Source organism: Panthera leo, chromosome E1 (assembly GCF_018350215.1).
Source record: "Panthera leo isolate Ple1 chromosome E1, P.leo_Ple1_pat1.1, whole genome shotgun sequence".
Classification (NCBI taxonomy): Eukaryota; Metazoa; Chordata; class Mammalia; order Carnivora; family Felidae; genus Panthera; species Panthera leo.
Genome location: NC_056692.1, coordinates 45643614 through 45671378, shown reverse-complemented (window position 1 = coordinate 45671378; position 27765 = coordinate 45643614). Strand labels below are relative to the sequence as shown.

Genomic DNA, 27765 nt, shown 5'->3' with positions numbered 1-27765 from the left:
TGGATACTAAGGAAATGTTAGAAGTAATTATAACTTAATAAAAATTTCAATCATCACTAAGTCTTATATTTAATACAGATGATTATTAGATATTAAAGTTCAAGTTAATAAATTCTTTAGCCTAGGCCAATACTTATTCTAGAGAACAGCCTTCTAATTTTTCAAGTTACATGAATAACCACAAATAAAACATACATATCAAAAACCTCCAGCATGATACTTCATTGAACTATACACACGATTTGTGAATTTTTCAGTTTACATATTATATTTCAATAAAAGTTTATTTTTAGGGGCACTTGGTGGCTCAGTTGATTAAGTGTCTGACTCTTCATTTCGGCTCAGGTTGATCTCATGGTTTGTGAGATCAAGCTCCGCGTCAGGCTCTGTGCTAACAGCACAGAGCCTGCTTGGGATTCTCTCTCTCCCTCTCTCTCTGCCCCTCCCATTCTCATTCTCTCTCAAACTAAATAAATAAACTTAAAAAAAAGAAGTTTAAAGGTTTGTTTTTAAAAAGTACACAGAAAAACAAAACAAAACATAGCATGGTAATAAACTAGCCCTTAAAGTCAAAGGGCTTGTACGTATTTCAAGAACATAGGTGTTTGCCTAAATTACTCCAAACATCCTTTTAACTCAAGGCTTTTATCATTCTGTAACTTGGCAATATTTTCACAACAGATCCATATTATTAGGCAGGAAATAGGCATAAAGAAGTATAATAACTAGTACAGGATCATGTAGTCAGACACCAAAAGCTTCTAGAATAAAACAAGTGGGTTTAGGCAAACTCAAAGATTAAAGAGTCAATATATACAAAAATCAAGTGTCTTTGTACATACTAGCAACAAGAACTTGGAAAATAAACATTTTAAAAACCATACCACCCAAATAGCACCATTAGAAACATGAAATTAGGGGTGCCTGGGTGGCTCAGTCAGTTGAGCATCTGACTTTGGCTCAGGTCATGATCTTGCTGTTCCTGAGTTCAAGCTGCACATCGGGCACTGTGCTGACAGCTCAGAGCCTGAAGCCTGTTTCAGATTCTGTGTCTCCCTCTCTCTGCGCCTCCCCCACCCATACTCTCTCTCTCAAAAATAAACAAACATTATAAAAAATTTTAATAATTAAAAAAGAGGGGCGCCTGGGTGGCTCAGTTGGTTAAGGGTCCAATTTCAGCTCAGGTCATGATCTCACGGTTTGTGAGTTCGAGCCCCGCATCAGGCTCTGTGCTGACAGCGCAGAGCCTCAAGCCTGCTTGCAAACCTGTGTTTCCCTCTTCCACTTGCACTCTGTCTCTGTCTCTGTCTCAAAAATAAATAAACATTCAAAAAAAAAAAAAAAACCATGAAGTTAATCAGGAATAAATCTAACAAAATAATATAATAATATTTGTATGCTAAAAACTATAAAACACTGATGAAAAAATCAAAGATCTAAATGGAGAGATATAATGTGTTCATGGATCTGAAGGTTCCCATCATTATGTCAATTCTCCTCAAAGTGAGAAAGAATGAAATATGGCCTTTTGTAGCAATGTGGATGGAACTGGAGAGTGTTATGCTAAGTGAAATAAGTCATACAGAGAAAGACAGATACTATGTTTTCACTCTTACCTGGATCCTGAGAAACTTAACACAAGACCATGGGGAGGGGAAGGGAAAAAAAAAAGTTAGAGAGGGAGGGAGCCAAACCATAAGAGACTCTTAAAAACTGAGAATAAACTGAGGGTTGATGGGGGGTGGAAGGGAGGGGAAAGTGGGTGATGGGCATTGAGGAGGGCACCTGTTGGGATGAGCACTGGGTGTTGTATGGAAACCAATTTGACAATAAATTGCATATTAAAAAAATAATAAAAAAATAAAACAATTTCAATGAAAATCCAGCAAGTAGTATTTTAGTAGAAATCAACAAGCTGATTTTATTTTTAACTTTATTTATTTGTTTAAAGATTTTATTTTTAAGTAATGTCTACACCCAACAGGATCCTCAAGCTCACAACCCCAAGATCAACGGTCACCTGCTCTACTAGCCTGAGCTAGCCAGGCACCCCTGATTTTAAACTTTATATGTAAAAATTAAAAAATAAAAAAGACAGACAAAACAATTTTGAGTAGAGAAAAGCAAACTCTGAAGTCTTGCAGTCCCTAATTTCAAGACTAACTGTAAAGTGACAGTAATCCAGTGAGTATGTGGTACTGGCCAAAGAATGTACACAAAATCAACAGTACAGACTACAGAGTCCCAAAAAAGACTCACACAGATATAGTCAAGTAATTTTTTTAATGTTTATTTATTTATCTTGAAAGAGAGAATCCTAAGTAGGCTCTGCACTGTCAGTGCAGAGCCCAATGCCACCCTCAGTCTTAACGACAATGAGATCATGACCTGAGCCAAAATCAAGACTCAGATGCTTAACCAACTGAGCCACTCAGGCACTCCTAGTCAAATTTTTGACAAAGGTGTACAGGCAATCCAGTGTTTAAAGGATAATCTTTTCAACAAATAGTTTTAGAACAAGTGGATATTCATATGCAAAAACAAATTATGACCTGAACTTTCACCACATACAAAAATCAAGTTGAAATGAATCATAGACCTTAATGTAAAACCCAAAACTATAAAACTTTTAGAAGAAAACCTGGTGAACTTGTGTCAGGCAAAGATTTATTACAATGGACCCCAAAAAGATGAACTATAAAAAGTGGTAAGTTGGAACTCATAAATATTTAAAATATCTACTCTTCAAAAGGCATTTAGAAAATTAAAAACCCAGTACCAACTGAGAGAATACATTTGCAAAACACATATATGATGAAGGACTGGTTTTAGAATATAGGTAGAAGTCTTTTAACTCAATAACAAGAAACAACTCCAATTCAAAAAAAATTGGCAAAAGATCTAAACAGACACTTCATTAAGAGATATAGATGTCTGACACACACATGAAAAGATGCTCAACGTCACTGATCACCAGGGAAATGCAAATCAGGGGATGTCACTACACACCTCATGAAATGGCTAAAATTAAAAAACAAAATGCTGACAAACCAAGTGCTGGGAAGAACGAACTCAAAATCTTATATACCGCTAGTGAGAATACAAAATGGTATATAACACTAGGTTGTTGGTAGTTTAAATATAAATTTGGTAGTTTAAATATAAACTTAACATACAACTCAGGAATCCAATACCTAGAAATCTACCCAGAAGAAATGAAGACACATTGACCCCCCACCACCCTCACCACAAACACACAATTAGATTTATTCATAATCCCCAAAAATGGGAAACTATCCAAATGTCCATCAATTGGTGAATAGATCAACAAAATTGTAGGATATACATATAATGGAACGTTACTCAGCAATAAAACAGAATAAACTACTCACATATACAAAAATACAAAAAAAAATAGATGAAACTCAAATGCATTAAAGCATAAGAAGCCACAGTCAAAAGGCTACATACTATATGGTTTCATCTATAGAATTAAGTATACTGTAGTAACAGAATACAGATCAAAGAGTTGGCAGGGATTGGGGTGGGGGAAAGGGACTGACCGATTATAAAAGGGTATGTTGAAACTTTTACATAATGATGGAAATGATCTATATTTGATCTTAGTGATAGTTACATGACCATATATGGTTGCAAATTTCTTGGTACTATATATTTAAGAGGCATAAATTTTACCATATATAAATTATACTTCAATAAGCTGACTTTAAAAAACCCTACAATACTTTGTGATAATATATTGATTGTATAGTTATGATTTGTAAACTTTTCTGATTGCATATTTTATTTCACTAAGGACTATCTTAAAAACATTTTTTTTTAATGTTTGTTTATTTTTGAGAGAAAGAGAGACAGAGTGCAAGTGGGAGAGGGGCAGAGAGAGAGGGAGACAAAGAATCGGAAGCAGGCTCCAGGCTCCGAGCTGTCAGCAAAGTGTCCAATACGGGCCTCAAACTCATGAACTGTGAGATCATGACCTAAGCCAAAGTTGGATGCTCAACCAACTGAGCCACCCAGGCGTGCCACTAAAGACTATTTTTTTAAGTATATAGAAAAAATAAGAGCATAGGTGATAAACTGGCCCCTACAACAAGTGTAGGCATGTGAAACATGACATACTTAATGCATAATTTGTCAAAGTGCTTTCATATATTTCTAAAGCAAAGGGATTTGGCCTAAATTTTTCCTAATAATTTAAACCGTGGCAAGGTTTAAAGCAAGATTTTTATCACTCTGAGTCTGCAACATTCTCACAAGTTCCTGTATTAATCACAAACAAGGCAGAGGAAGTTTAATAGCTAATACAGGATCACATAGTCAGTCAGTACCAGAAGACAATTAGAACTGAAAATCCTTACCATATTCTTTAAGGCCTCCTACAACCTGGCCCCACCTACTTAATTCTCTGATGCCATCATTTTTCACTTTTCCCCTCAATTCAAAATGCTTCCATCACATCTGTCTTTCTTCCAGGTCCTTGATCTGGCCAAATTTATTCTCAACTTCAGGCTTTTGCCTTCTTCTGCCTAAAATGCTTAGTCCAGGTACCCCTGCAAAGCTGGCTTTCCTCTGTCTTAAAAGGTTCTGGCTCAAATGTTCCCTCCTCAGAGAGGCCTACCTCTGAGGAGGGAACTAACCTAAAGTTACCATTCACTCTTTTCCCCACTTCTCATTCTCTGTCACCCAATCCTATTTTATTTTCTTGATGGCACTTATCACAACCTGAAATTACCTGGTTCTTTTATTTGTCTCGCTTCTCTACAATGAAAGCTCATAACAGTAGAAACGTTCTCTGGTTTATTTATTGCTCCTGCCCCTTGGCATAATTGAGACTTGGATACTGGGGTAGCCCTTGGTTGGGCAGAGGTGGCAGAGCTGACTCAGGCCCCCAATCTTCTTTGGGGGTGTGGCTCTGGACTTTCCATCTGCCTGGAATGCTCTGCCCTATGGTCTTTTTTCAGTGTTTTCTTACCATCCTGATCTTAGTACAGAAAGAACATCTCTCCTTACAGAGGCTTTAATGCACTGGCTAGGATCTCTAGGCACAGTTGAAGAAAAGAAGTGATAGGAGATATCAGAGAGGGAACGCTTTCAGCTTTTCACTACACTGTCTGCATAAATGAGATGCAAATAAAAGGGAATCTTAATGAGATAAACTGTATGAATGTAATCTACGTGGAAAAGACTTCAGAAGGAGCACTAATCTTATTTTGCAGGAGAAATCATAAAGGAGAAACAAATCACAAATGTAAGAATTCTAAGAAAGCCTTCAGTAACCATTATACTCTTCAGAGACATGGGGGAATTAAAATGAAGAGAAACCCTTCAAATAATTTCAGAGCAGGAAAGCGTCCAGTGTGTAGTCATCCCCCAAATATACATGAGATTTTACTGGAGACAAACTTTATTAATGTAAACAGTGTGGAAAATTCTTCAGAAACATCTCGAGACTTATGATGCACAAGAGAATACACATTGGGCAGAAACTCCATGAACACAAAGACTATGAGAAAGCCTTCAACAGGATCACTCATTTGACTTCTTACCAAAGCATCCACACTGGGGAGAAACTCTATAAGCACAAACGACTGAGAAAAAGCTTTCAGTAGAAACAGTAAGCTCACAATGCCTATGTGAACACACCCAGGGAAGAAACACAATGACTGTGATGAATTCAGGAAAGCTTTCTACAGAAACTTTAAACTTACCCAACACATATAAATACATCCTGGGAAGAAAGTCAACGAATGCAATGACTGTGAAAATGTTTTCAGAAGTCACTCATCCCATGGGAAAAATGTGAACACACTTACAGAAGAGAAGGCTTATATATATAATGAATGTGGGAAAGGCTTCAATGATCCCTCTTGCCTTTAAAGACATAATTCATACTGGAAAGAAATCCATGAATATATACCATGTAGGAAAGCCTTCAGCCCAAAATTTTCTCTTGTTCTACATAAGAGAATGCAAGGAAATAAATCATATGAGTGTTTTACAAGTGTCAGTATGATTACATATTTGAAAAACATGATTAGGTTCCAGTTCCAGGAAAGATGGAATAAGCATATTCCACCTTTACTCTCCCATTGAATGCCAAGTTTAAACCCTTGAAAGAATGCAGAGAGCTCATTTCCAGCTTCCTAACAGGGAGGGGGAAAAACAACAACTGAGAAGCACTGGTGAAGTTCAGGGTATATGGGCACACAGGCTTATTGACCTAATTCTATGTCTACAGAGCACCTTCCCCTCCCTGACACCTTACAATTACATTACTATTTACCACAGTTTATTTTATGCAGTATGTCGTGCCTACTTTTCAGCAGAAACTTATAAGGCATACTAAAAGTCAAAAACATACAATTTGAAGAGACAGAACATGCATCAGAACCAGACACAGGTATGGCAGGGATGTTGGAATGATCAGACTATGAATTTTAAAAATGAAATACTTAGATATAACTCTAACAACATATGTACAAGAACTATATAAGGGAAACTACAAGACTCTGATGAAAGTAATCAAAGATCTAAATAGATGGAAAGATATTCCATGTTCATGGATAGGAAGAATCAATATTGCCAAAATGTCAGTTTTTCCCAAATTGATCTGACAGAATCAATGTCATCCCAATAAAATCCCAGGAAGTTACTTTGCTGATATTGACAAACTGCAGCTAAAGTTTATTTGGAATGGCAAAAGACCCAAAAAGTCAACTCAATATTTGAAGGAGAAGAACAAAGCCAGGGAACAGACACTGAACTTCAAAATTTCCTATAAAGCTATTAGGAATCAAGGCAGTGTCGTAGTGGTGAAAGAACAAATAGATCAATGTAAGAAAATGGAGAATCCAGAAACAGACTCACATAACTATAGTCAACTGATCATTGACAAAGGAGTAAAGGCAGTACTGGAGAAAAGATAGTATTTTCAACAAATGGTACTAGGAGGACTGGACATCCACATTCAAAAAAATGAACCTAGACAGAGAACTTACACCCTTCACAAAAAATTAACTCAAAATAGATTATATACCTAAATATATACCTAAATATAAATGCAAAACTATAAAACTCCTAGAGGATAACACAGGAGAAAATCTAGATGACCCTGGGTATGGCAGTGACTTTTTAGATACAGCCCCAAAGGCATGATCCATAAAAGACATAATAAGCTAGACTCGTTAAAATTTAAAACTTTGGCTCTGGTGGGGCACCAGGGTGGCTCAGGAAGTTGAGCACCTGATTCTGCAAAAGACAAATGTAATACAGGACCTTTATCTAAAATATACAAGCTCAAAAACAAGAATATGGAAACCACAGTTAAAAAAAAAAAACCAAAAGATCTGAACAGGCATCTCACTGAAGAATAGATGAAGAATATCTGGCAAAGAAACATGAAAAGATGTTTAACATTATATGTCATTAAAGAATTACAAATTAAACCACCACACACCTATTAAAATGGCCAAAATCCAAAACACTGACAACACCAAATGCTGACATGGATGTGGAGCAACAGAAACTCTCATTCACTGCTGGTGAGAATGCAAAATGGGAGAGCCACTTTGGAAGACAGTGTGGCAGTTTCTTACAAAACTAAACATACACGAATCTTCTGATTCAGCAATTGTGCTCCTTGGTACATACCCAAATGAGTCAAATATATATTGTCACAAAAACCTGTACATGGATGTTTATAGCAGCTTTATTCATAATTGTCAAAACTTGGAAACAACCAAGACATCCGTCAGTTTATGAATGGATAAATAAACTGTGGTAGATCCAGGCAATAGAATATCATTCAGTACCAAGAAGAAATGAGCTATCAAGTCATGAGAAGATACTGGGGCACCTTGAATGCACACTACTAAGTGAAAGAAGCTAACTGGAAAAGGGTACATACTATATGATTCTGACTTTTCCACTCAGGAAAAGGCAAAAGTATAGAAATGCTAAAAAGATTAGTGGTTTCCAGGGATTAGGGGGAGGGAGGGATGAACAGCCAGAGCATAGGGGATTTTTAGGGCAGTGAAACTATAATACTATAATGGTGGACACATGTTATAAAAATGTCAAAACCCATTGAATGTACAACATCAAGAGTAAACCCTACTGTAAACTATGGACTTTAGGTGATAATGATATATCAAGGTAGGTTTGTCTTTTTTTTTTTTTTTTTTCAACGTTTTTATTTATTTATTTTTGGGACAGAGAGAGACAGAGCATGAACGGGGGAGGGGCAGAGAGAGAGGGAGACACAGAATCGGAAACAGGCTCCAGGCTCCGAGCCATCAGCCCAGAGCCTGACGCGGGGCTCGAACTCACGGACCGCGAGATCGTGACCTGGCTGAAGTCGGACGCTTAACCGACTGCGCCACCCAGGCGCCCCAGGTTTGTCTTTTAAAACAAATGTACCAGTCTGGTGAGGGATGTTGACAATGGACAAGGCTATGTATATGTGGGTCCAAGAGGCATCTGGGAACTATGTACTTTCTACTCAGTTTTGGTGTGAACCTAAAACTACTCTAAAACATAAAATTTAGTTTTAGAGATTTTAAATGCACAAACATAAAAAACAAACATAAAGGTTGCATAGAATAGCTATCTGAGGACTCCGAAAATTAACAGTACCTGGCAGATTGGGAAAGGAGTACCAAGTATGAACTTTCATTGAAGTGGTGATGAGTTTACCATGTTTTTTTTTCCTCAGGTACTGCCTGACCTGGACACTCAAAACTCAGAAGTGTATATATACCAGGTAAGAAAAAGCTCCAAGAAAATCCCTCCCTTGTTGGTGAGGAGCAGGAAAGAGGGCCTTTATTGGTCTCAGAAACCAGGGAAATCCCTTTTCCCCCTTATCTTCTATCCCAGTGTCCCGGCAATTCTATGTCAGAAGCAGCACAGAGATGGTAGTAGTGAGTGGGCAGGTACCTAAAACCCTGGTAAAATGGAACCCTTTTCTCTGACCCCAAGAATTGTGATCCCAAGAGTATAATTTACCCCAAAGGGTAAATCATCCCTGCTTTCCTGCTCTCCCTCTGTCCTTTTATCACTTGATTTAGATATAAACAGTTACAGCAATCTAACAGCACAATGGAAAAAATTGAGTCTGTTTCTTAGCAAGAGTGCTGGGAAAGGAGGGAGCTGGAAATTGTAAGACTGGGGTGAGAAGGGATATCAAGAAAACAATCCCATCGAGTTGTGTATGAACTTCTGGACTCAGAGCTCTGTGTGCATGGATCTGACCCTAAAAGGCATACAATAGGCTTTGAGGACAGAGCAACAAGATGTACCACTACAATGATCCCAGAATGGACACTGGGTCACATACATGGGACCTATCTAAATAGCACTGCAAATGCTTAGAAAACCAATCTGACAATGGGGCAGGTAGGAACCTGTGTCCTGAATATTTCCTGGCCATCTGGCCATTGACCACACAAAAAAATCAACATTCTCCTTAGGATTTAAATAAAACCCATGGTATCATATATAATATTCAAAATGTTCAGAATATAATCCAAATTATATGTCATATGAAGAAACAGGAAAATCTCAACATGAGGAAAAAAAAGTTCATAAACAAAAGCATTCCTGATATTACACAGATGTTAGAATTAAAAAACACAGATGTTAGAATTAAAGACCTTATGCAACTACTACAACAATGCTTCAATAAGTAAAGGCAAACATTCTTGAAATGAACAGAAAGATAGTCTCAAATCTGGTATATATTTTACACATTCAACACATCTCCCTTCAAACCAGCCACACTTCAAGTATTCAATAGGCACATGTGGCCAATGACTACTGTACTGGATAGTGAAGTACTAGACCTATATCCAGAAATAAGTTTATTCCATCTCTAGAATATATGGTAAAAGTGATCCAATCACTAAACACTGGAAAGATTCAAGGGTGATGACTCTTCCTACATCCCCATTCAACCTACCTATATGGTCTGTGCAGAAGACAGACAAATCTTGGAGAATACCAGTGTATTTCTATAACTTACTCAGGTTGTGACTCCCAATGCTACTACTATTCTAGATGTGGTTTTGTTGCTAAAGCAAATCAACATATCCCTGATATCTGGTTTGCAGTTCTTGACCAGAGAATGAGATAATCAGCAATAGTATGCATTCAGGTGTTAGAGTCAGCTATATATTTTCACTCTCCAACCTCCTATTAATTCTCCTAGTCTAGATAACAATCTTAAGTATCCCTCCATTTCATAGGACACCTTTGCTGGTCTACTATACTGGTAATTTCATGATGATTAAGTATGAACAGGAAGCAGCAACTGATCTAGATACTGTGATAAAAACATGCATGCCAGAGAGTGGGAAATAAATCCCACAAAAATTCAGAGGTATTCCACACTGAAATTTCTATGAACCCTCTGGTCTCGAGCAATCCAAAATATCCTTTCCAAGGTGAAGAGGTTGTTGCATCTACTCTCTCTTACATCTGGGAAAGAGGTACAATGCCTATACCTCCTTGATTTTTTCAAGCAATCTGTACTTCATTTGGTTATGCTACTGTGAACCATTTACCAACACTGCTGGATGTGAGAGAGACCCAAACCAACAGGAGGCTGTGCAGATATGGGCTACTTCGCCTCTTGGGTTATATAACCCAACAGATCCAACGTTGCTTCAAGTATCTATGGTATATAGGGCTCTTACATTGTTATTGCAGAACTATTCAGGGAAGATCTCTAGTACTTTGTAAAAACAAACAAACAACAACAAAAACTATGCCATCCTATGTAAATACTACCCTTTATTGAAAATTAGCTTTTGGCTTACCATAGGACCTTAGAATGAATGCTCATGACCTTGGCAGCCCATCATGAACTAAGTACTGTTGAACCAACAAATCAATATGATTGGGTGTGTACTGCAGCACTGCAGCAAAAGGAAGAAATGTACACAAGATTAGGCTTGAGCAGGTCCTGAAACCACAAATAATTTGCATGAGCAAGTAGCCCAGATGCCCAAAGTTCCTACTCTTGCTATAGCTTCTTTTTACTTAACCTAGTAAATTCTCTATGACCATCTCACTGAAAAAAAAAAAAAAATCAGGCATATTTACTGATAGCCCTGCATGATAACATGCAGATAACAACACTATAACCCCCCAATTTGTGGTAGTCTTGAAGGACGTTAGTGAAGGGAAACCATTCCAGTGGCAGAAATTTGAACAGGGTCCCTAGTTGTTCACTTAGCCTAGGAATAAAGATGACAGAGGAACTATCCTGTGCTGACTCAAGGAGAATGTTTAATGGATATTCAGAGATTTGAAAGGAGTAATTAGAAAACTAGTGACAAGGAAATCTGGGGATGAGGCATATGAACAGACCTCTTTTGAAAGGGCACAGAATAAATGAAGCAATTTATTGACTTCTTAATTTTTTTATGTTTATTTATTTTTGAGACAGAGACAGAGCATGAGCAGGGGAGGGGCAGACAGAGAGGGAGACAAAGAATCAGAAACAGGCTCCAGGCTCTGAGCTGTCAGCACAAAGCCTGACACAAGGGCTTGAACTCACGAACTATGAGATCATGACCTGAGCTGAACTCAGGATACTTAACCGAATGAGCCACTCAGGCGCCCCCAAAAAGAAGCAATTTATGTCCTATGTGAATGCTTACCAAAGAGCAAATTGCAGAGAAGATGCTGAACAACATAGCAGACCACATGACCTATTTGGAGGACTCAGCCAGTCTTTTTACACAGCCACTCTAGCCTTGTCCAAACAGCTTATTAACAAAGTGGCCATGGTAGCAGGGATGGAATTTATCATGGGCCCAGCAATATGGATTTCCACTCACCAAGGCCAATCTGCCCATAGCCACAGCGGAGTGTCCAATATGCCAACAGTCCATGCTTACACTGGGGATGAGGTAGGTGGATGCCCCCAATATATGGCACCATTCATGGGATGGTCAGCCAGTTATCTTTCTACTCATTTCTAGCCCCAGGTAATTTCCTCTTCCTTCTTAATAAATCAACCATGAATTTAAAATATTCTTTACAGTATGAAGGTTTTCAGGTAGTCTTAGTCTGCCCCCTTGTGGGAACCATCTCTTTAATCTCTCACTGGGAATAAGACTAAATCCAACCTGTACCTCAAATAAAACAAAAAAAAAAAATGTACTCACTAATAACTTTATCCCAGGCTCTACTAACAGGTTTCTTCTTCATCCTTTGTTATCCAATTTTGTATGGTCCTTCATTAAAGGTTATGAAGTTTTTCAAAGAGGTTTTACAATTTTCATTTGTCAGAAAAACTCTGATAAGTATATACATACACAGGTATATGTATGTATATATATCAAAGTTTATTTATTTATTTAGAGAGCGAGCGAGTGTGAGTGGGGAGGGACAGAGAGAAAATCCCAAGCAAGCTCCACACTGCCATTGGGTAGCCCAATGCAGGGCTTGAACTCAAGAAACCATGAGATCATGACCTGAGGCCGAAATCAAGAGTTGAATTCTTAACCGACTGAGCTTCTCAGGCACCCCACGAATATTTTAAGTCAAAATCTTTCTAGATGTTTGGAAAGATACCTTTTCCAACCTTTTTAGTTGCCATTCTTTTATTCCTTTTCTTTCATAAATATGGATAAGCAGGGAGAGGTTTCCACAAGATTTCTAGTGTTAACTAGGCCAATTATCAGAATGCAAAGTAGAATACTTAGTATGTTCTGACACAAAACGTGTTTGGGGTTGCATATGCCAAGAGTTTGATATATTACTAGATGAATGAATATGAACCGGTTTGTAAATCTGAACAATATATATGAGGAAATGGTGAAATAAATTATAGATTACTTATGCTGTGAACCATTATACAGATTTTTAAAAGTTAGAAATTAAATATGTTACTGGAGGGATGGTCATGCTATCTTGTTAACTGGGAGAAAACAGAACTAAAATTGCATTTTATTTTTTAAAATCTTCAAATTTAATATCTCTCTCTCTCTCTCACACACACACACACACACACACACACACACACACACACACACCTACCTGCATATGCCAGTATGAGCTCAGGGAAAAAGCATGGCAGGATACAGACTGAATATGGTTAATATTGGTTACTTTAGGGTAGTGGAAGCTAAAGAAGCCTTAATGTGTTCTTTTAAAATATCTACCTTGTTGGTAAAAAGTAATTTTTTAATTAGTAAAATTATTATATCTCAAGTTAAGAAATATAAAGCATGGCTAAAATATGTAAACACATTCTGAACTATCCCTAGAACATCAAGATAGTAAGAAATTGTTGGAAAAAGGGCCAATTTCAAGTTTAATTTTATGGAAAAGAATATTACACAAAGATTAATCAGTATTTTAAGTTAAATCTCAGAAGAAATGTAGGACTAGAAATAAAGATACTTCAGAGGGATTTATCATTTAAGGTCAGATTTTTTCTTCTGGATCTTATCCACCCACTAACAAACAAATTTGTATTTTATTGTTTTTAATGTTTATTTTGGGAAAGAGAAATCACGTGCATGCGCAAGTGGGGCAGGTACAGAGAGAGAGAGGGAGAGAGAGAATCCCAAGCAGGTTCCCTCCTGTCAGAGTGCAGCCCAACACGGGCTCTAACTCATGAACCATGAGATTGTGACGTGAGCTGAAATCAAGACTGGGACTCTTACTTAACCAATTGAGCCACGTGGGTGCCCTAAATTTGTATTTTAAATATCAGAACAGAAAGGTTCTAAGTACATGCTACCAACAAAGCGGATTGAAACTTCTGATATAGATTAGTACAATGTCTGAAATATTTTCCTATGGAAAATAATACCTACTTCATGGCATTATTCTGCAAATTAAATGAAGATTATGTGAGAGCACCTCATCCAGAGCCTGGCGCATAGGTATTATTAAAGTTTTATTTTCTTTATTCTCAAAGCAATCTATTTTGAAAGCTAAATGATTTTTATCACAACGATAAACTATTAAAACAATAAAAAATCTTATTCTCTAGCAATGCTACTATACCAGATATACTCTTACAATGACACAAAATGACACGCTAAATACTGAAATAATTTTCCTTATCATTTTATGTAATAAAACAATGTTGGTTTAATAAAGCCAATGTTGGTTTCTTAATAAAGAAATCTCTGTAACTTACCAGACTGAAAAATAACTTGTGCATGTTTCAAGAGCATGAACATCTCACTTATGCTAAATATTTTCTATATTAGCAAGGAAAGAAGACATCACATTTGACAATTGAGTACATTATTCCTATAAATGCACCAGCATGTACTAATCAAATAAAACTGGATACAGATAATGGGAATCAAGCAAAGCCAAACACTGTACAGTTTCCCAGTCTTCCAGCATGAACGGGTCATGAGCATTATTACATCAACACGCATTTTGTGTGATCAGAGCCTGATGCCTGCATAGAACCATCCTTGCAAAAGTAAATAAAAATTGCGTTTCAACCATATCACATTGACTCATGCATTTATTTAATATTTAGAACCAAATAAGTTCTGTTATATATATGGATGACCTCTAATGAAAAATCATTTGCTGCAGAAAATAGAGCCAGTACACCAAAACTACTTGTGATGAAGTAACACATGAAATACAGAACTGGAATTCATAGAACTGATGAGCTTCCTTGGTCAACTGAATGGCTTAAATACAAGATACTGGCACTGTGCTAGATGCAAAGATCCTACTGTCAGTGAACTCTTAAATTACTAGGAAAAATAGGGATGCATCAGACAAATAAGACTAAATACAACAAGTAAGGAGCAAATGGGTGGCTCAGTTGGCTAAGCGTCCGACTAGTCATTTCCGCTCAGGTCATGATCTCATAGTTTGTGAGATTGAGCCCTACGGTGGGCTCCAATCTGACAGCAGGGAGCCTGCTTGGGATTCTCTCTTTCTGCTCCTTCCCTGCTCATGCTTTCCCTCTCTCTCTCAAAATAAATAAACTTAAAAAAAAAAAGACTAAATGCAATAAATAATGTAATCCGATTATATACAATATGCTATACTGGAAAGGAGAAAATAACCACCCAACCTCAGAAGGCCTGAACTTAGAAGCTTAACTGGAACAATCAGTTTTAGAATCAAATTCCAAGGGCCTCATTTCACTAATCAATAGGTAGTTGGTAGTCTGATAAACTACCCACATTTAAGAAATTTCTTACACTGCTTTACTTTATTAGTTAAGTAACAGAAGTGAACACTGAATCACTATGTGGCCTAGGCACATCCATATACCTTCCCAAGCACCCTAAGTGCTACTTGCTCATTCTTTTACTCAACAAATACTGACAAATTCATATATGCAAGTGTTCTAGGGCAAGAATGGTGAACAAGATAAAGTCTCTGCTCAAATAAACCCTATTTTCTGGTAGCTGAGACAACAAAAAAACAAGTAAATACATATTTTCAGGTAGTGATAAATACCACGAAGGTTAGGGCTACAGATTTCATAGGATGGTCACAGAAGACTTCTTTGACCTAAGGAGAAATCTACAGCCTTTTATTCAAGAAAGAGCAAGTGTATAGGCCTAAATAGAAAATATTCAACATATTTAAGTAAAAAGGTCAGCAAAGAGGAAGCAAAATAAACTGTGGAAGGAGAGGGAGAGCACAGAGTTAGAGTACTAGGAAAATGGCAATTCAAGTAGGGCCCTATAGGGAATAATAAAGCCTGGAGTTTATTCTGAATGTGATAGAAAGCTACTGAAGAATTTTATTTCAAGTCTGGGGAAATATATGATTTGATTTGTTTTATTAAGAGCACTATAGCTATCACATGGGCAACAGACTACAGATCTACAGATTGGCAAGAATGCAAATAAGACACTATTAAAGGAAAGAAATGATGGTAGTTCAGACTAAAATGGCAATAACTGAGGTGGTATGGAATGTCAAAAAGTATTTTAATTTTTTTTTTTTTTAGAGAGAGAAAGTGCACGCACAGGTGCGCACGCACACACACACACACACACACACACACACGTGAATGGGGGAGGGACAGAAGAAGCGGAAGAGGGAGGCAGGGAGAGAGAGAGACAGAGAGAGAGAGAGACAGACACAGAGAGAGAGAGAGACAGAGAGAGTCAATCCTAAGTAGGTTCCAAGCTCGGCACAGAGCCTACTGCAGGGCTTGATCCCACAACCCTGGGATCATGACCTGAGCTGAAATCAAGAGTCATATGCTGAACAGACTGAGCTACCCAGGGACCCAGAATTTGTTTTTTTATTTTTTTAACGTTTATTCATTTTTTTGGGAGACAAAGCATGAGTGGGGGAGGGGCAGAGAGAGAGGGAGACACAGAATCCAAAGCAAGCTCCAGGCTCTGAACTGATAGCACAGAGCCTTACACAGGGCTCGAACTCACAAACCGTGAGATCGTGACCTGAGCCAAAGTTGGATGCTTAACTGAATGGGCCACCCAGGTGCCCCCAGGCACCCAGAATTTGTAAGAACAAATTCTTAAAGCATTATAAAATTTTTAAAAAGCCAATAATAGAGGAGAAATGTTAAGAAATCCATGGAAGACACAAACTAGATGCAATTGGAATGAGGAAATTATAGCCCAGAGCATGCGTAGGAGGATAACTGTGAAAGATGAGTGTTTCCAAGTCTGTTTTAAGCACAGAAGTGTGAGATGCAAGGAGCAGGAAGTGCCCAGGGGCAGCAATCTGAATGAGTGGAGTAGGATCGGATTCACTGCAAGTAGTCAGGCATCTACCATCTCCCACATTTGATAAGCAGAAGACATCATAGGTCTCTGCCCCTAAGCTAGAGCAGTGAGTGTGGTATGTGTGAGTCAGAATCCATTGCACCCGAGAGACAGATCAGAGGCCAAGCTAGTTAGTTAACACACAGGAGAGCTTATCATGCCTAAAGGATAAGATAGCTCACCAGACACCTTACATTACATGTCTGTTATTATCACTGGAGAAGAGACATTAAATAGAAACTGAATCCACAATCAGGCAGGGCAGATTATCAGGCATTATGTACCTATATAGGCATATCAGTTGTTTAAAGTTAGTGTATGTTATGAACAGACTGCCATCTGTTCTGGTTGATGTTTATGGCATGTTAATTGTTAAATAATTTGAGTATTACCCCTTCAGATAGGCAAACACAAAATATAATCAAATGGAAGAGCTCTAGTTGTGCGGTAAGGTGGAATAAGCACACTCCACCTTAACTGAATCTAACTAAAATCCCTGTAAAGAAGATAGAATAGCTATCTGAAGACTCTGAAAAATAACAAGTAGCAGGCAAATTGTGGAAGGAAACCAGAGTTTGAAGGACAACCAATTTGGTGGCACATTTCCTCTTGTTATTTTATGTCCCCAAACTCCCAGCCTGAATTCAAAGGAAATCCAAATCCAAATCCTGGAACAGCACAGCAGGGACGAAAGGAAAGATCCAAGACAAGTCTTCTCTTCCTGGTTAGACAGTATGAATGAAGGGGGTGAGGAGGGCTCCATATAGGACAGAGAGAGTGGGGAAAATCCTTTGGCTTTTTTCCCTTTTTACCTTTTTCTTCTAGCTCTGACCCCTAGACAAACTTATTTCACTATTGACAGCTGTCACTGAATGGATACTTAAATCTCTGAAGGAGGGGAATCCTTTTTGACCAGAAGAACAGTGGTATGAGGAATAGGATAGAACAGAAAGGAGAAATAGATACATCTATACTTACAGTTTGAGATTTCAATATTCCTTTCCTAATAATTGAGAGAATGAGCAGACAGGAAATCAGCAAAGGTATAGAAGACATGAACAACACTATCAATTCAGCTTGACCAGATTGATATTTTATAGAAACTTCTACCCCAAAAGAGCATAATACACATCCTTTTCAAGTGCATACTGAACATAAGATCATTTCCTGGAACACAAACCAAGTTTCAATAAAAAGTGATTCAACTCACAGAAAGTGTGTTCTTTGATCACAATGAAATTAAATTAGAAATCAATAGAAGAAAGATATATGGAAAATTCTTGAATATTTGGAAACTATAATAACACACTTCTAAATAATACTGGGTTAAAGAAGACAACACAAGGAAAATCAGACAGTATTTTGTACTAAATGAAATCATACTCATCAAATCCTGTGAAATGCAGCTAAAGCAGTACATTGAGGGAAATTTATAGTACAAAAATTCCTGTACTAAAAAGAAAATTCCAATGACCTCAGCTTCTATCTTAGGAAATCAGAAAAAGAAAAAGAAATTACACCCAAAGCAGGAAGAAGAAAGGAAATAATAAAGAGCAAAGCAGAAATCAATGAAATACAAAATAGGAAAGCAATAGAGAAAATAAATGAAAACTGAAATTGATTCTTTGAGATCAGTAAAATTTATGTATCTCTTCCCAGAATGATAATCTCAAAGAATACCCAAATTACCAATATCAAGAATGAAAAAGGTGGACATCACTAAAGATTCTACAGATTTTAAAAGGTTATTCAAGAAGAAATAGAAAATTCAAATAGTCATATTTTATTAAAGAAATTTAATTTATATTTTAAAACTTTCCCATAAAGAAAATTCCAGGTCCAGATGCTTCTCTGAGAAATTCTATCAAACATTTAAGGATGAAATAATACCAGTTCTACACAAAATGTTCTAGGAAAATTGAAGAGGAGGAAATTTTTCTCAAGTTTCAACTTATTCTAAGAGGCCAGCCTTACTCAGATACCAAAATCAGACAAAGGCACTGTAAGACAAGAAAACTAAAGGTCAATATCCCACTTGTTTTAGTCAATCAAATCTATCAACTGTACAAAAAGAGGCCACATAGACCACATTTGCTCACTGGGCTTTACAACTCTCCTTCCTGACTATAATGGCCCAAATCAAATAATGGAAATATTTATACCACACTGGAATAAACTGATAAGACCAGCATGGACAGCAGCTACCCCAGACCCTGCCCCAAGGACTGAGGACTTAATTCTGAAGAAAATCTCGATTCCTACACATTATCTGTTTTCCCTTGAATTTAGAACTTTTTTCACTTATTTCATATATTTATCATCTTTTCAACCCTAAGCCTTTCGCCAATTGTTTAAAATTTTTCTGAAGATAATTAAATGCATCAGGTTTCTATCAATCTCATTTTCATGAAACAACTCTTCTGGAGGCTTCTAACCTACTCTAACCTAGGCTGGTTGCCCTCTTTTCCTATCTTCTCACTGTCATCCTGAAGATTTCTTTACCTTTCTCCTTTGAATTTCCTATTTCCTATAACCTATATCTTCCTTTTATTTGTCTGACTTTCTTATTTTGAGGAATCATATCCTACAGATTCCTAAGAAAGAGTACAAGGCAGTCACAACAAAAAGAAAAACTGCCTTAAAAGACTGTATGATTTTCTTCTATTTCTCTAAGAATGTCAATAATGGTTCCTTTATTTTCCTCTGCAAAATCTTTGTTCTCTCAAAGTTGCTTTATTCTGTTTATTTTAATCTATTTCATACCTTAGAGGGTTTCCTCAAATATCTAGTAACCCTTGGTTAGTTGCTAATATTCAAGAGAAGAGGACTAAGAGGCTAATTGAGAGCTGTGATACATAGAATGATCTAGCTGGGCTGTTTATTTAAGGAATCTCTGATGACTACATTTTGTGTCTTTCTTTTTAGTCAGATTCTTCAGAAAAGACTACACCAACCTCCTGCCTGAAATATGAAGGCCTAACTGCCAGCACTCTGGTAGCCAGTAGGATAAAGACAACTGGAGTCCCACTGTCCTATTTTCAGTACAGGACTGCCTTCAACTATGTTTGTTAGGTGTCTCCCAGTCTAGAATTGCTATTTTATTCCAAAAAAATAAACTTCTGTGCTTTGCCAAGGTTAGGAGTGGGGAGCTGGGCACTTGCCCGGCAGACTGGTTAGCTAATTTTGTGGAAGAGGTCTCAGGAATCAAGTATTTCTTCAACAGACTTTCCACTAATCTTCCTTTCGCCTCCATTTCCACATGCTACCATTCTTGAGTTTTTTTTCTGGAGGGTAAATCAGTTTGTTTTCTTGCCTTTCTCTGTTATTGCATTTAGGGTTCAGTTTTTAATTATTCATATACTCTCCAGTTTCTGAAAGTGTGTCCATGTTGGCTTTTCTCCAATCACACTTTACTGATCTTTTAGCAGGTTTCTGAAAGGAGCAAAAGTAGAAGTGTGTATTCATCCCATCTCTTCATCCCTGATAATACAGATAATAAGACTCCCATTCAGCTCATTATAAATGGCTTTGTATTTTTTATTTCTGTCTTTTGAATAAAGAGATAATACAAACAAAATCTTCAAGAAGGTAAGAAACACAATTTAACTATTAGTTAGCTCTGATGATGATGCCATTCCTGGTCATTTTTAACTGAGATCAGATAGTTGTGCTCAAGAACATGGAGATCATTGATTTTGTTGTTATGAAGTTCATACTAAGTTCAGCTGTTTTTATTAGAATTCAACTACACTCACTGATTTGAAAAAAAACTTTGACAAGCTCAGGGGATAGAAGTAAATGAATAAACTCTCACATCTATATCTGTGACATTTAATACAAATTATGATATTAAAAATTATAATATTTAATAAAAATTAATATACTTTTAAAAATTAATTTCTCCTAATTTTATTTTTAGGGTCTTTTGTACATGAGCTCATTTTCTTTCCTTCCCCCTCCCTGCAGGTTTACTGAGATACAATTGACATATGACATTATGAAAGTTTAAGGTGTACAATGTGTTGATTTGATATATTTATGTACTATAATTCATTTTTTCAAGTTATTTTTTCATATAAAAATGTTTAAGGGGAAAAAAAAGAAAAAAATTAGACAAATTCTTGACATACTTATACCGTGTGTATTAATTAAAAATGAATAAATACTAGTACAAGTTAAAATTTGCAAATCAACCTACATATATTATTCCTCTTTTTATTCTGCAACAAAAAATTTTATAAAAATAGCACAACTCTAAAACTTGGGAAGAGCAAACTTGGAGAAAAAAGGGAATAGGATTATGAAATAAATCAGGAACTTTTATACGATTAAAACACCATAAATTTGTAACTCTAAGCTTTATTTTATGTATAAGTAAAGATTCTCTAAAAATCACACACACTAATTGACTGCCTGAGATTTTATAATACATTCATCAGTTTGGGTTCTCAATTCTCATAGAGATCATTTCATTCATTTAGCAGTATTTATTTAGTAACTACTATATATCAGGTACTTATTCTTGGCACAGGAAATACAGCAATGAACAAAACAAACAAAAATCTCTGCAATCATGGAGCATTCATTCTAGTTTTGGATGGAGAAAATAAAATAAATAAAAAGTGGATAACTACTATTTTAAATAAGTTAGTACATATTTAAATAAGTTAATTAAGGAAGACCTATCTGAAGATTTCATTGATACCAGATATTTTTTACCTAGTTTGGAAGTTGTCACTTCAAAAAACCAGTCTAAAGCACATACTAAATTTTAAATAGAAAAGGAAACTAATTAAGAAAATCCTAATTCAAGATGGAAATTAGAAACAAAAATTATTCTTCTGAGAGAGCTAAAACAATATTGCATTGATGAAATTTTATTTTTTAAAATTTTTTGGTTTAATTATTTTTGAGAGAGAGAGAGAGCTCGAGCAGAGGAGAGGCAGAGAGAGAGGGAGACACAGAATAGAAAGCAGCCTCCAGGTTCTGAACTGTCAGCACAGAGCCCAACAGGGGCTCAAACCCACAAACCCGAAATCATGACCTGAGCCCAAGTCACATGCTTACCCAACTAAGCCACCCAGGTGCCCTGCATTGATGAAATTTTAAAAAGCCAGTGTGTTGTTATAAATGTAAAAAATTTACTTTTGGTTGTATTCCAATAGTGATATCCAGACATGTATCAAATGCTCCAAAATTACTTAAGACCTTATTAAGGTATTACCATTTAAAAAAAGACATGACACCAGTTTTCATTTTATCTTGAATAAATGATATCACAGAACTTTTAGACTGTAACATTTAAAGCTGTAAAGGAGAAACTAGAATATCCAAACTAGACCCAAGGAAACCCCAATCCTCAGACTAAATACTAGGAAGGAATAACTGATATCTTGTCTTTTTCATTTTAATAATAAATTTAATGAAAATTTACCTTGCCCAGAGCGGCTTTGGCGAGAGTCTACACTTGACTGTCTTCGATCCGGTGGTTCCTCGCTCCCTCCATCTATATAAAAGTAGAAAGAGAGCAAATAGATAATGAAATTATCTATGGTGCCATCTGTATCTCAAAACAATAATATCTATCATTTGTTTTTAGCTCTTATAATCTTAATCATTAAAATATTTGAGGACTTTTTCCTATATAAATGAAAAGTCTTTACCCATATTTTTTTGAGGACAGTTTACATTTATTTCCCTCTGGAAGTCTAAAGAAATTCAAGGTGTTTTTTTCCCTACCCCTATACTATACACTCTACCTCACACGTAATGAGTAATTTTATCAACTCTAAAGTTCACTCACAGATTCTAGTATAGAAGCTTTGACTTAAAGATTTAAAGCAATGTCTAAATTAATTACAGCTGTTTATTTGTATAAAGTATGTCAAATAATCCCCTGGACTCTATGTTTTACTAATAAAAATTATATTTATAGGTCTTATGAGAGATAATAAGAAAATTAGGTAATACATGAAACAGCAATATAAATCAGAATCAGAAAAACTCAGAAATGAGGAGACAAAAACTAAGAACTAGAAATAAAACAAAAATCATTTCAGTACTGAAGACTAAACCGTAAGAAAACAAGCACAAATAAACATAACAAAAGACCTTAAAAGAAACAGAGAGTAAAAAGGAAGAAAATCTTTAACAAATTAAAAAAAAGAGACATTAAAAAGGATTTGAGAAGGTGCCAAATATCAGAGATAAGCAAAGAAGATTCAGCATAAGACAAAAAATAAGAAAAATTAAAAAAAGAAGCCCTAAAGGAGAAAAACAAAGTGAGAGAACAAAACAAATATTTAAAACTGTAATACAAAAATGCTTTCCCAGAAAAAAATGTGTATACGTTATATGTGATATATAGTTATATGTGTGTATAAATACATGTATACATTCTCACACACATATATATGTATATACAGTACATCTGAAACTACATATTGCAAGAGCGCCCTGTGTAGTTGAGATAATCAACTTAGATCAATGCACCAAGTAGTTTTTTACTAAAATTACTGGACTTTAAAGAAAAAAGGGAAAAAAAAATCTCTTGGGCATTTAGGCAAAAGCGTCACATGATTTATAAGAGAAAATAATAAATTTCAAATACACAAAGAAAACTTGAACCAAAGATTTTACATCCAGTAAAACTAACCTTTTAGTATAAAGACAAACTGTTATCAACATGCAAAACCTCAGGGAATACTGTCCCAATGAACTTGTCCTGGCTCTTCTAGAGAACTAGCTATAGGCAATCAAAGCAACAGGAGAAACACCGAAATAAATCAGAGTTTTTAAATGGGGAGATTACAGAATGTAATGGCTATAAGATCTGACAATGTAGATGCAGTGCTACCATAAAAAAATGGAGGGGACAGAGGTTGGAGAAAGCATTTTAAAAAACAACAAAAAGTTAACTGATTTCAGTAATCAAAACCAGTGGCAATAATGTTCTGAGATCTTTACAAAGAGGGATAAAGCAAATGATTAATTATGGGATACTCTAATGTTATTGTCTCCTTGAGAACCAGAATTCTCAGTGTGGAAGAAAGAAAATATGGATATAAAAATACACAGAAGTAAAAACTCTGTAGTACTGAATCTACATTGCAAATGTAAATACAATATTATAAGTCACGGGTATACCCTAGTTCTGTCCACTAAAAGCACTTACAAAGAGTGCTTGAGTGGCAATGACCACTCCTAGCACCCCGACTGCGATCTTGAAATGCCATTCTCCATTAAGACAAACCAGGACTTCTTAAAGAACTAGCTGGCTTAGGGGCACCCAGCTGGCTCAGTGGGTAGAACATACAACTCCTGATCTTGGGGCCGTGAGCTAAAGCCCCGTGTTGGGCGTAGAGCTTGCTTTTAAAAAATTTTAGTTAGGGGCGCGTGGGTGGCTCTGTCGGTTAAGCATGTGACTTTGGCTCAGGTCATGATCTCACAGTTTGCGGGCCTCTCGTTGGGCTCTGTGCTGAGAGCTCAGAGCCTGAAGCCTGCTTCGGATTTTGTGTCTCCGTCTCTCTCTCTCTGCCCCTCTACCTCTCATGCTCTGTCTGTCTCTCTCTCTCTCTCAAAAATAAACATTAAAGATTTTTTTTTAGTTAAATTAAAAAAAAAAAAACCCTAGATAGTTTAGCAAAGGATATGTACTAATGAACCTGGACCATCCTGACAGTGCAGTTGTAAGGAAGCTATCAAAGACAATGTACAACTAGGGTCATATCAAAAAGACTCAGTAAAGAAGCTCTCACTGGTCATGAGATCACAATGATGTCTACAAAAACAACATGACACTAACTGGTCACCTTCTAAGCATGATAGAAACCCAGTTCATTATCTTGAAATCTGGGGGGAAAGGAAAGAATTAAATAATTCCTACATTTCCTATATAAACTGTACTGGTAGCCCAAGAGTACATAACAGAGATCTTCTATAAAATCATTCCAGACAATAAATGGGAAACAAGAAAAAATCAGAATATCACCATTTCATAACTTGCAATGAGTGAACAGCTCCAGAGGCACTGAGCATCAATTACTAATAACACTAAAAAGGGAATAAACACCAGACACTGTATGTCTCCTGGTGACAGGAGCGCAGTTATAGTTTTCAATCAAACCTGAGTCTGGTCAAACTACTGAATCTGTGGGTTTTCAGGAAAAACAAAGGACAGATGAAAATGTTGAATTGTTCCTAAGCACATGATCAACAAAATACAGACTATGGGAAATTTTACAGGTCAAACAGCCTAAGTCTTTTAACAGATTAAAAAAAAAAAAAAAAAGATAAAGTATTATGCAGTCCTAAATTATTGTGGAATAAAGATTCATTTTATCAAAAATAGAAAACTATACTAGAAATATATGACATCTTAAATCAGGATATGCAAATACAGTACTAGTCAATTTTCCTTCCTAGTAATTAATTTTTTTATGCAAGTGTCTTTCTTTCTTTTCCTTTACTTGGAAATCAATGACAATGAGCAACATTCATATTCAGGCAGGTCTTAAATTTTCATTTTTCTGATTTTTCTATGTGGATAAAAAATATATACACACAAATTTCTGTTTTAACATCAAAACATGCTCTTAAAGTATGTGAGAAGTCCTTTGAATAAAACAGACGTTTCTGTCAGCAGCACTGTCTTCCTAAACAATAAGAGGAAAAAAATAAATAAAAAACTAGGCTTCAAAAATTTGCATGATCTCCATAATGTTATGGTATTGATAAAATAATACACAGGAAAAAAATAGGCAAGAAGTGGCTTAAGACATAATTTTGAGTCAGCAAGCCAATGAATATGAAGACAAAAAAAATCACCAATTTTGATACCACCATAATCTATAATGTTTTAACTGCCTACATTTTCAAAATAAAATCAGAAATACATTGCAATAAATTTGAGCAGTTCACTCCTCTAAGACTGAAACCTTATAACCAACCATGCCTTACCTCAGTGGAGACTAATCATAAGAGCTGAGATTAACCCTCAGGTAAAAGTAGACAATAAAGATTTTTCAAAAAGAATAAACTCACCACTTCCCCAAAATGATGTAGGGAAAAATTTCAACCCCTTTGAAAGTGTTTGCGGTATGCTTATGGAACCAACGAAACCATTATCCAAAATAGCAAGATTGCAGTGACATACAGTACTATAAATGTTTTTGCTTTGCTTAACACACAATTCTTTCAGTACAGGTAAGACCTCCCACACAGGACACATCAACATTTATGGACAAAACAGAAGACCTTCAGTCATTAAGCAAGTCAAGCTATTTGCATGACACTTATTACCTCACCCCAGAGTGTAGACAGTAGGACAGGGGTGCGTCTATGAAGTTAGAATTTACTCATCAAACTTGAATTAAAGATTTACTTCAGATATACTGTGAACTTTACAGAAGAAAACCCCTGATGTAACAGGTACAGAAATAAAAAGGCCTGACTGTCCAACTCAAGTACTAGCTGTTAAAAGCAGAACTTAGGTTTCCTGGATTTAAGATAATCAGCAAAGAACATTTGTTTTTTTACCTGCATACTGAGTTAAACCCAGCAAGTAATATAAAACAATGTATATTTAATATGGAGAAACCTTAATAGATTTCCTATTCCCATTATTTCCTATGCAAAATGTCATAGGAGAATTTACTTCATAGGGTAGATAGCTTTCAACTCAGGTGTATTATAGCACTAAAACAGTCCTGGTAAAGAAATACCAACCATATACAGATATTCAGTATGTAGTGATTTCTATGAAGGGATTTAAGTTAAAGAAAGTCTATTAAGAAAGTGCCTGAACCATTCCAAGAAAAATATTTTCTTTTCTGTAAGTAGGGGATACTTTAAATGATTCTTCTTCTCAACCCAGGATCAAAATATTACAGCTGAAAAATTAACAACTTAAGTGACCTTGAATTTGGTAACCTAAGTTCATCTTTAGTCTTCTCAGCTAAATACTGTGCTAGTATAAATAACAGATGAGATTATAAATTAAAATTTTGAAGTTTGGTTGCCTTTAATTCTCCTTTGGAAACTTTAAATATACTGCCCTAATAGAAAGCATGGGAGGGGTATTAAAACTGCATAAAATACAATACTTTTACTATTCAACTATAAACTCTGGTTCCTTTTACTGGCCAGGCATGAATCTGTAAGAAGTATGTACACTTAATGCCAACAAAGGCAGACAAGAACTGGAAGGTATGAGTGGATTTTTTTTTTTTTAATACAAAAGGAAGGACCAAGAACATAAGCCAGATTTATTATCCAAAGGTAAGTAGGTAGGTAGGTAGAATGTATGTATGTATGTATGTATGTATGTATGTATGTATGTATGTATGTATTTTGAGACAGACAGAGAGAGAGAGAATGAATCCCAAGCAGACTCCACACTGTCAGCATGGAGCCTGATGCGGGGCTCAAACTCACATGACCTGAGCCAAGATCAAGAGTTGGCCGCTTAACCAACTGAATCACCCATTTACCCCTTAAATATAAGACTGAGACTCAGGGAAGGAAAGTTACTGTCCCCAAATCACACCACAATCCTAAAATTTAAATTGTCTGGTTTCAAAAATCTCTACTGTTATCTTTTATAACAAAGAAATTGTTTTAATGTATTTTTATTTATTTTGAGAAAGAGAGAGACGGAGCATGAGGAGCAGAGGGACAAAGAGAGAGGGAGACACAGAATCTGAAGCAGGCTCCAGGCTCTGAGCTGTCGGCACAGAGCCCGAAACAGCTCTAAGTCATAAACCACGAGATCACGACCTAAGTCCAAGTTGGTTGTTTAACGAACTGAGCCACCCAGGTGCCCCTATAACAAAGAAATCATTAAAGTGGTGGTAGGGGGGACTTCAGGGAAAAGAGAGCAGAAGCAGGCAGAAATCAATTCAGAGGCTACTGCAAAAATCCAGAAGAAGAATGAACACTTCAACTAAGGGAGCAGTGGAAGTGGTGAGAAGGAGTCAGATGCTGGATTTATCTTGAAGGT

At 36.2% G+C, this 27765-nt stretch overlaps 1 protein-coding gene across 11 annotated transcripts in view; it reads right to left on the bottom strand.

The window, feature by feature from the left end:
* The window catches only part of TANC2 (tetratricopeptide repeat, ankyrin repeat and coiled-coil containing 2), a 361357-nt gene that overhangs the window by 227375 nt on the left and 106217 nt on the right, over nucleotides 1–27765 (bottom strand). For 10 of the 11 annotated variants that reach the window (XM_042916896.1, XM_042916899.1, XM_042916900.1 and 7 more), the window contains one exon: nucleotides 22201–22272. In XM_042916896.1, the coding sequence (XP_042772830.1) occupies nucleotides 22201–22272 (72 nt within the window). Of the gene's footprint in view, nucleotides 1–14179; nucleotides 14260–22200; nucleotides 22273–27765 lie in introns of those variants that run through there. The other variant, XM_042916903.1, reaches the window with a different exon arrangement.